Here is a 10,686-nt window from a genome sequence, read left to right on the forward strand (position 1 = left end):
CCTAATTCCAGTAGATCCAGATGGAATTAACATTGGAAAGAAGGGTGTGGAAATGTGTTTTGATGTCCCCAAAGGGAATGTAATACCTCAGATGAGGTTATGGTGCATATTGAATCCTCACACTTTAAACACCTGCACTAGGTAAAACATTGAGCCTGGCCACTTCCCAAATCCCTTCTCTTTCACAAAAAGGCCCTTTCTGTCCTGCCTGATGATAGACTTAACTGAAGGGACGAATAAGCATCAACATTTTGGAAGTAAAATGAGGGACCAAATTTTTTTTTTCCGCACGTAGCGCAGCAATTTTTGGCCACACCCCTTTCTGTGGCCACACCCCCTAATTACCATGTTCGTTTTACAAAATTTGGCAGGTTATGAAAGTTTGAAAATATTTCTCCTTATCTAAACTGTGTTTTTGTGTCTCAAAATTGTTACAAAGTATCTTATTTGCACCTGTTAGCTGTTCTGGACTCTCTGCTAAATGCCAATTAAGTGAGAAACTTTGATTCTTTTTCTGGCTGTTCAGTGCAGAGAAAAGAGGGACTTTCCAGTACAAATGAGGGACTGCGGGTTGAGCTGTCAAAAGAGGGACCGTCCCTCCGAAAAAGGGACAGTTGGGAGGTATGTGTAAGTGTGAAAACAAAAAAACTCTCCATTATGATTATTGCTCAAATATTGATTTTGTAACGAGGCAGAATGTGGAGCTAGTGCCACAGCACATAGGGCTGAAATTGGCCGAAGTTCAACCCCTACGCAGGTATTAGGGGTTGATTTTTGGCTTGAAGGTGAATCACCCCAAGAAGAAGGCAGTTCGGTCTTACTGAGCTTCTCACCAATACACAAAGATGAACTGGCACAGCCTACAGGAGATTATTGCGTGAAAATAAAGGCTGTAGTACCGCGCATTTAGCAGCAGGGGGAGGGAGAGAGCAGGAAGAGTGTCGCTGTTGGAAGCAGGAAGTCAAGAGAAAAATAAGAAACAGGAAGAAGGAGAGAACTAGGGGCCAATCTGCAAAGGAATAGAAAGTTTAGGGAATGCTGGGAAGCGTTTATTTAGGACATATGAGTTACTGAGCGCGGACAGCTTGAGCGACATGTCTCTGTTTCCAACGCTTTTATTCTGCGGTAAGATAACATTTGGCAATTGTACATTTTCCTCCCTGCGGACTGTATATGCTATAGGGCCTCATTCTGGGGAACTCTGTGCTGTGTGACTGGAGGACTGAAGTTCTTTTTCCTACACACAGATGAGTAGTAGCTGCGTGTTGCGTCTGATCCACTTCCGGGTTGTTTTAGCAGTACAGAAGAGGGGTGGTTCACCTTTAAGTGACCACTGAGTATGTTATAGAACGACCAGTTCTAAGCATCTTTTCAATTGGTCTTCATTATTTATTTTTTATACTTTCTGAATTATTTGATGTCTTCTTTTGACTCTTCCCAGTTTTGAAATGGGGGTCGCTGACCCCTTTAAAAAAAACAAATGCTCTGTAAGGCTACTCATTTATTGTTATTGCTACTTTGTATTACTCATATTTCTATTCATATTCCAGTCTTTTATTCAAATCAATGCCTGGTTGCTAGGGTAATTTGGACCACAGCAACCAGATTGCTGACATTGCAAACTGGAAAGCTGCTGCATAAAAAAAGCTAAATAATTCAAAAACCACAAATAATGAAAAATTAAAATCAAATGCAAATTGTTTCAGAATATCATTCTCTACGTCATACTAAAAGTTTATTTTAAAGGTGAACAACCCCTTTAACTCCTGTGTTGTGGAATGCATAGAAAACAAAAATATGTTTGGGGTAGGGGATAGTTTATTAACTTTTAGTGTTATGTAGACATTAATATAACGAGACAACTTGCACTTGGCCTTCATTTTGTATTTATTTGTGGTTTTTCATTTATTTAGTTTTCTGTTGAGCAGCTGTACAGTTTGGTATTTGAGTAGCTATGCGGTTGCTAGGGTCTTATTTATCCTAGTAACCAGTTTGCGAGAGAGGAGTATGAATAAGAGAGAGCAGTATGAATAGGAGAGGGTCTGAATGTGAAGTAAATTAATCAAAATTTAAGAATAACAATAAAATTGTAACTTCAGAGTGTAATAGTTTTTTGGCTGCTGGAGTCAGTCACTTGGATTTGAAAGCTCTAAAGAGACAGAAGAAAAAGACTAATAATTATAAAACTATAAATAAATTATGTAGACCAATTGCAATTCTGTGCCATACCAAAAGGTAACTTAAAGTGATACTGACACTAAAAATTATCTGATACATATAAAAAAAAAAAATATTTTTAAGAAGCTTTTGGTTCCTGACCGATGAGGAGATCTCCGCTAGTGTGGGTGACTAATCTCCTCCAAATGATTTCTGGCAGCATTAAAGTGAATTCAGCGGTGGGAAAGCATACGAGTCGTTTTAGCTTTCGGAAGCCACCCCAAGTTGTCTTTCTAGGTAACTTAGTGGAAAAGTGACTCGTATGTTTTTCCACCATCGATTCACTTTATTGCCAGTGGAAAGTATTCGGAAGAGATTAGTCGTCAGCACTAGAGAAGATAAATTACAGGGAGACTAATCGCCTCATCTGTGAGTGGCTTTAGGGTGGAGATTTGGTTCAGCTAAATCCTGAGCCAATTCCAGGATTCTGTACATATATAAGTAATGTTACATCAGACTGCAGGTTCAGTTCTGTCTGTTGATCTCCATCAGGAGGTGGAACGCCTCTAGTAATATGGTTATCCACATATATGTGTCGTAAACCCATTTGATCACACGAGAAGCACAAACTGTGTGGCTTCTTACTTTTTAACAGCTGCCCCCCCCCCAGTTCCCAATCTCCACAGGGTGTATAGTTCATGACAAACTGTGTAAATAGCAACTAGTATATTTTCCCCCTTTGTTCTTTAAATCTGAGAGAGAGGCAGGGATTTCACACCCCTACCCTTTCCAGTTACTGATCACTAAAAGGTGTAAAAGGTGTAAATAACTTTAGTTAAGTACTTTAGAGTCCCAACCCTCTATTTCCTGACCTGAGATGTGTAAATTACTGAAACCTTCCTTGTTTCTGAGCATTGTGGGCAAGGTAGATATCATATAAATCCTAATTTCTATCATAGGTTGTCACATATAAATAGGACTGACTTACAACCCAGCAAACCCAGCAAACCCTGTGCTTATTGACTTTGATATGCCTTACTCTGTACACTATTTGAGGGGTTCTGTGTCTGTAGCAAATGTATCTTTTTGTTGTGCTGTTCAATCCTGGCCCCAGTCTTCATGCTACAACTGGCTTCCTGATCTGTAAGGATGTTGACTACAAAAGGATCCCCAACCTTATGATCTTTGTTTCAGAACCCGTGTTATGTAAGAGTATTTTCTAATGCATTGTTCTGGCTTCCTTTTACAGGCTGGCTGATTTTCACTAAGGGAAGCTCTGTGCTTGGTGAGTAACTGGATAGATTGTGACACTACCAGCAGCCCTGGACTGGGAGTAGGGTTGCCACCCGGCCGGTATTTTACCGGCCTAGCCGGTAAAATACCTGCCAAGGCCGGGGCCGGTATAACAAATTTACCGGCAATGTAGCTGCCGGTAAATTTGTAATACGATTAAAAGGAGCCCTCGGCCTGCCCCCAATCCCCTGGAACTTACCTTTTCTTTTGCCTCTTCTAGCGTCTGTGGCGCTGTCCGCCCCTTTTGACATCACGGCCCGCCCCTTTTGACATCACAGCCCGCCCCTTTGTGTCCCCAACCCACCAGACGGTAAAGCAGTTTAAAAAAGGTGGCAACCATAACTGGGAGTCAAAATAGGCCCTGCCATTTCAAGTACACAGGCACAAACAGCCCTCCACCAGCCCACTATATGGTAACCTTCTATGGAACCATACAGCAGCCCCTCTAGCATTTACCAGAACCGACAGATTGCCAGTCCGGGCATGACTACCAGAACAACACACTTTTTAGGCTCATGCAGATAAACGCAGCCCCTACGCTCCTATCAGCTTTCTGATGTACTTGCACTTGGAGCCACTGCTTTCAGCCCAGGCGCAGGCACAAAAAGCAGATTTTAGTGCCAAAATACATAAATATGCATTTCGGCAAAGCTTATTGGTATTTATAAATGAATGTCTGCAAATAAAAAAAAAATTCAAGCGTTAAATAAAACAAGTTGGATAGTTTTACCACCAATATGAATTCATACTGCTTAGGTAGGATCAAGGACATGCTACTGTTTTATTATTACAAAGAAAAAAGAATTAATAGTAACTAATTTGAATCATTTCCATGGGAAATTACCTTCCTGTAATTGACAGCTGCCGGATATATGGTTCCCGGATAAGTGATCTGATTACATGCATAGTTTTTAATTATGTGAGATCTGTCGCATTATAATCACAAGTCATGGTCCTTTCCGGGGCATAACTTTGGGCAACAGCCCCACCCCTTCTCGCGCAAAAAAAAGAAATTCAGCCTTCACACAAAATAGTGGGACATGCTGAGATTTTGCTTCATCTATGATTTTCCATGGGTTGTGGTTCATGCGATCAGAAAATAAATCACAGTGTACCCATGATTACTTCATATGTAACCACAGATATTTGTGTATATAAAGTGAGAAAATAACGTATTCATGTTTGGCAGAACTGTCAAGTAATATGTCTTTTTTTTTTTTTCCCCCCCCCCCCAGACTCCTCTCCTTGTCCCACAAATTATTTCCATTGCAGGTCAAGATGCTTACCTCTATCTTCTAGATGTGATGGCTTCTTTGATTGTGAAGACCAATCTGATGAGGTTGGCTGTGCCCCGCACTGCAGCTTCACACTGCTGGAATTTTATGGGGTATTCTCTCCTCCAGGGTACCCAGACTCTCCACTAAACCCCCTGCCTACTTCCTGCCGCTGGCTGATTGACTCTGGAGACAGTCGAGGCCTTTCTCTGCAATTTTCTTCTCTCCAGCTCTCTGAGTCTGATGCTCTTGTAGTATATGAGTTGGCTGCTGAGGACTCAAGTCGCGTTCTTCGTGCTCTTGACCGGCAAAGCAATGGAAAATCAGTCACAGTGGAGTCTGTGGGAGGAAGGGTCATGGTTATGTATCATTACAGCTCTGAGGTTTTAAGTAACCCCAGTCCTGTTTCCTCTGTCACCCACAGCTCAGAATTTAAACTTCCAATTGCTGACATTCCTGTGTCTTCTAAACCAATAAACCGTGACAATGATTCCCCTTCCTTTGTTTCCCACACTTCTCGCTCTTCTTTACATAGTATTTGGTTCCCTCTTTTCCATCCTCGGGGATTTAATGCCACATATCGGGTGCATGGCTATTGTCTTCCTTGGGACCACCCTTGTGGATCCAGCCCTGGAATCTTGTGGGATGATGAAGTAGAGGAAGGTGGGAGCTGCTTCACTGATGCACAGCGCTGTGATGGTGCCTGGGACTGTGCCAATGGCCGCGATGAAATGAATTGTTCAGGCTGTGCTCCTGGACACTACCCCTGTGCCATGACCCGTGCTTGTTACCCCATTACTGAGAGGTGTAATTATCAAACATCATGTCAGGATGGTACTGATGAAAGGGGATGCCGCACATGTCAGCCTGGAGGATTCCACTGTGACTTGGAACGTTGTATATATGAAGCATGGGTTTGTGATGGGCAGGCTGACTGCAGAGATGGAAGTGATGAACGAGGATGCGGATATACCCTCCCTCGTAGGGTCATTGCTGCAGCTGTCATAGGAAGCCTTATCTGTGCTACGCTGCTAGTCATTGCACTTGGTTGTACATGTCGGCTTTATACTACCCGAGCACGAGAGTACAGGTAAGTTTGGGTTGCAAGGGTGGCGAGCACTGACACTATTGATGATGCCTTTGCCATTGATGCATTTCTTTTACAGCGTCTTCGCACCTTTGTCCCGAATGGATGCAGAGCTCATCCAGCAACAGGCCCCACCATCATATGGTCAGCTGATTGCCCAAGGAGCTATTCCACCTGTGGATGACTTTCCAACTGAGAGCCCAACTGATGTGAGTAGTTGTGTGCATGGCTGCCTCATAGATACTACAGATGAACTGTATTCGCTTAAGTAAGGAGGAGAGAAATTTATTTATTCTTAATTTTTCTTCTCAGAGAAAACATTGTGCTTCCTGCCCATTCTAGTTTTCAGCACAGTTGTATGGGTATTGCTTTTTATGATGTACAGTATAAAGCTTGTTTTCTCTCTGTTGTACTAATGTGGTGATTTTTCAGGTGATGACAGGTGACATCATGCTGGATAATTAGCATCCTGTTTTAACATACCATTTGCTGTATTTTTTGCTGTGTGTAAGTGCTATTATATTGTTTCATTTGTGTCTATATAATCTGTGAGGAGTATAGCTACAGTTAGCACTGCTGACTATTTTATAATACAAATACATATATTATTCTTAAAGGAAAACTATACCCCCCAAACAATGTAGGTCTCTATTAAAAGATACTGAGTAAAACAGCTCATGTGTAAAACCCTGCTTCATGTAAATGAACCATTATCATAATAATATACTTTTTCAGTAGTATGTGCCATTGGGTAATCATAACTAGAAAATTGCCATTTTAAAAAATAAGGGCCGCCCCCTGAGATCGTAAGATTCACTGTGCAAACATACACACCACATGTAAGGTCACATGAGCCAATTAACAGACAGAGTTCTGCCTTTTGCTTCCTCACTTCTTCCTGTTACAGTTAGTGTTGTAGTATTTCTGGTCAGGTGATCTCTGAGGCAGCACAGATAGAGTCACGAAATGGTGGTTCAAGGCAAGAGGTGTAAAAGGGCAATATTTATGTAAATATATATTCCAGTTTGGTAAGATTCTTTAATATGTCATTCAATTTGATATAAACTATCTGTTGCTTAAGTATTCATTTTGGGGGTATAGTTTTCCTTTAAGTTTAAAGCGCATCTCCACTCAAAAGCTGTTTTTTGCATAATGAAATAAATACTGCTTTCAACGACAATTACATTTACCAATAACCTTTTTTTTTGGTGGACATCCGTGTAAGACTGGTTTTCATGGCTACTGCAGCAAACTGCACAGAGCATATGCTTGCCAAAATGTAGTGTGTCCTTTCTAGAAAGGTCTTTTGTTGTTCTCCAATTAGGCCAGGCACAAAACTATATTAAAAGGGCTTTATGTAGCTTTTTGGTGATTTCGCCAAAATGAATATCCAGCTTGACTTCCAGCATATGCAACAGCTAACCCAGATCAGTTTGTGGCTGCAGTTTCATGTACTGAGCCGATTACTTGCTGTGCAGGCTAAATCATTGTTATAATATGGTGTACTGTCAAACAGAGCCTCCTGTAGGCTGCCAGTCCTCATAGGGGCTAATAAATAGTCCATCCTAGCCCAGGAACTTTTTGCATGCTTGTGTTGCTCATCCACTCTTTTTACATTTGAATGTGGCTCATGGGTAAAAACATTTGGGAACCTTTGCTGTAGAGGTTCCAGGATATACACCCAGGTAAGTTATCTACAAAAACAATTGGGCCTTGCCAAGTTTGTATAGTTGTGGTTTTGTCAGTATGTGTCATAAAACTAAAACGAGAACTGAAAATAAAAAAAAAATGAATTGAAAGCAATGCCTCTAAAAAGCATTAAAAGATTATTTCCCTTGAGAGCTTCAGTCTGCTGTTACATCTTACTGTTCAGCAAGTGAATCTGACATTATTTTCCTTGGAATGAGCAGAAGCCACCATTCTACTGCATAACACTTTGTTATTTTGATGATTTTTTTTTTAAATAATTTCCATAAATCCCTGCCTAGGTGGTGCTTACACCTGTTATTGCATATATAAGACAAAGCGAATGGGATCAGGTTTGCTGTTACTCCCACCTGCATTTAAAGCTCAGCAAGGAATTAGGCTAGAAATGTTGCCAACAATAATTTGGGCTTCTGCACCAAACCAAGGTCACCACAGCCCTGTAGCAGTGGACATCTGTGCTTAACATTTTCTCCATATATATTTATTATCTCTGTACCATATGAAACCCATCAGTTGTTGCAATGCCTACATTCCATGGCCTGCCTTGTTTGGCCAGCCTCTCAGTAATTACATATATTTGTTGAAATGTGATATTTCAAATGTTTAAGCACAGTATTCCTGATACAAAGACACAGTCACAAAAGTGTCTCCAAAGGCTTTTAATGGGTGGGGGGCATAACCACTGGGCAGTGATTTCTCTGAAGACAAGTTTTCTTTGAAACTTTTCTTACTGTCCCATGTTGTTGGTTTTCATTAGTTGACATGCTTCCCTAGGCAGTGTGTAGTTCAAGTTGGTTCCCTGCAGATATTGTGGGATTCTTCCTACCCTATCCTTCAGCCAGTTACCCTGTACTTGGCCACCACCCCCAGCTAATGTCATTTCTAAAGATTCTAAATTAAAATTGTTAAAATGAACTTCCCTGCAGTGCAGCAATTTACTTTTTTTTCAAACTGCAAGCCATTGTATTGTTAGTGAAAAAATAATATAACGTTAGGTTTCCACACTGATTTCTCTTGGTGGAGTGTGGATTCTCTTGGTGCTAAGGTCTCCAGAGGCCTCTGTTATTGACACTTTCTTTTTTTTAATGACATAGATATACCATTGGTTCTTATGTATTTTCTGTTTCTGTTCTAACAGGGCTCTTTCATAGGGAACTTGCGTAGTCTCCTACAGTTTCTACACCAGACACCACCAGTCCCTGCTGGAGCAGCTAATGAATTACCAACTCGCAGACACCAGCCTCGTGCAGTCAGACGTCTTCTTCGACGCTTGCGCCGATGGGGACTTCTCCCTCCTCGTGCACAGGGACCTCAAGTGGAAGTCTCCCAAAATCAGACCTTGCCGTCACCAGAAGTAGCATCAGAGGGTACTGAGCCCTCCACAGCTCCAGCACTTCCAGTCAAAATGCCTCTAGATGGTCCAGATACTTCATCAGCCCAAACAGAAGCCTCCATTCTACCTCAGTACTCTGGGAGTGGGAGGAGTCTTATGGGCATGATGCAAGTGGTGCGAGAGAGAATCTTGTACCCTCTTGGAGCAGAGGAACCATCGGGTGGGAGGAGAGGGAGGCCAGAGGAAGAAATAGGAGGAGACCTTCAAAGACATGAAGAAGATGATGAAATGTTGTTGTTGCCCCTGGCAGAAGGGTGGGACAGTGAGGCAGGGGATGTTGAGTTAATTTTATGTTAACAGAACTTCTCTTAACCCCTATTGTAAACCCTATTACAACTTTGCACAAACATCACTTGAACTAATTCACCCCTCCTTGTCTGTTAAGTGTCTCCCCTTTGATTCCCAGTCTTCTTAACTTTTACTCTAGGTTGGCAGAGGGGATAAATGTATAAACAATATTGTCTGGGGGTGGCCAGTCCTAAAATAATTCATTATAGCCAAACTAAACTACAAAAGAAATGTATCTTTTGGAAATACATTGGGCTTAAGCAGGTAAATATTGATAAGAAATATTTTGCATATACCTCACTTTAGCTTTAAATGTCTAAATTGCAGGCAGGCCAGAGGGGTTTAAACAAATCACTCCGTTATCTGATTGTATATCTACTAGATATTCAGACATTTGCCCATTTACTTTAAGTAGTATAAAGGCTTATACCAATAGAATTATGCACCTCATAAATTGTTTATTGGAATAGCTCGCCAGGGAAAAATCTGTGTATACCCCTGATAAAAGCATGTATAGAGTGGAAGCCTCTAGCTATAGGTGAATATGACTCACAGTTCAGCATTACTTGCAATCAGTGTCACTTACTATCTAGCTGGCCAGTGCTAGAGAAATTTAGGACTAGCAAATGTTTTGTAAATAAATGTGTTTATGTACTGTATATAAATATATGTTATATACAGACAAGCAAATTTCCCAGCATATCGCTGATAAATTTTAGGGAACACTCAAAGCAGTTCAATTAGCCTAGGAAAGTGAAAATAGTAATCTTAAACTGTCCCTTCCTTAAGATGAAAGGGATGTTGCAATATATAGAAACCAATGAATTTTAATCTGCCCACTTAAAATGTCCTAATTTAAATATTCACCCTTTGAATGTTTTTATTATTTTTTGACACCACTTATTCCACAAATTGCACTATTTTTTAAAAGAAACCGTAAAGGGTTCATGTTATTTTTTCATATAATTCAGGTACCTCTAACTACTACTTGCATTATGTAAAGTCACGAATTAAGCTAAACATAGTTAAAGTGGTATTTGGTAACATAACATAACTTAAATGTATCGTCGGTGGATACTTTGTCAGCACAGTAGTTCAGTCTGCTTTGATGCTTCTGTCTTGAATTCGATACCATTTTCTGCAAGGTATTTGTATGGACTTCTCCCACACTCCAAAAATGTCATTCAAACAAAATCTCTCTATTTTTTGAGAGTTTTAGTTCCTCAGTGTTACTTAACTACAAATCCCAGCATGCCATGACAGCATTGTGGCAGGTGAAATGATGTAGTAGCAGCTGGACAGTTAAACACCTAATCTTACAAAAGTAAAAGAGCAAATAAATCAAAGCTAGGGGCAGATATTTTGGTAGACCTAAGGGAAAAAATATGTTTTGATTCCCATTATCCATGAATATGTACAGATGTAAGGATATTTGGATATGTATACTTATAAATGAAATTGCCGTTTGACAGTTTATAAACTAGGCC

The 10,686-nt window shown here is 40.6% G+C and overlaps 1 protein-coding gene across 1 annotated transcript; it reads left to right on the forward strand.

Moving 5' to 3' along the window:
- The first annotated feature begins 895 nt into the window (after positions 1 to 895).
- Positions 896 to 10,380, forward strand: lrp10.L (LDL receptor related protein 10 L homeolog). The gene is made up of 5 exons (XM_018259489.2): positions 896 to 1,125; positions 3,407 to 3,442; positions 4,686 to 5,814; positions 5,891 to 6,020; positions 8,657 to 10,380. The coding sequence occupies exons 1-5, from the start codon at positions 1,095 to 1,097 to the stop codon at positions 9,206 to 9,208; spliced, it is 1,878 nt and encodes a 625-aa protein (XP_018114978.1). The 5' UTR covers positions 896 to 1,094; the 3' UTR covers positions 9,209 to 10,380.
- Positions 10,381 to 10,686: the final 306 nt, after the last annotated feature.

Source organism: Xenopus laevis, chromosome 1L (genome assembly GCF_017654675.1).
Source record: "Xenopus laevis strain J_2021 chromosome 1L, Xenopus_laevis_v10.1, whole genome shotgun sequence".
Lineage (NCBI taxonomy): Eukaryota > Metazoa > Chordata > Amphibia > Anura > Pipidae > Xenopus > Xenopus laevis.

What these genes read in the sequence shown, in the direction of transcription:
- lrp10.L (XM_018259489.2), top strand. Translation starts at nt 1,095, where the DNA reads ATGTCTCTGTTTCCAACGCTTTTATTCTGCG. An exon ending in TCCAACGCTTTTATTCTGCG is followed by an intron (nt 1,126 to 3,406) that starts GTAAGATAACAT and finishes TTCCTTTTACAG; the next exon opens with GCTGGCTGATTTTCACTAAG. An exon ending in TAAGGGAAGCTCTGTGCTTG is followed by an intron (nt 3,443 to 4,685) that starts GTGAGTAACTGG and finishes CCCCCCCCCCAG; the next exon opens with ACTCCTCTCCTTGTCCCACA.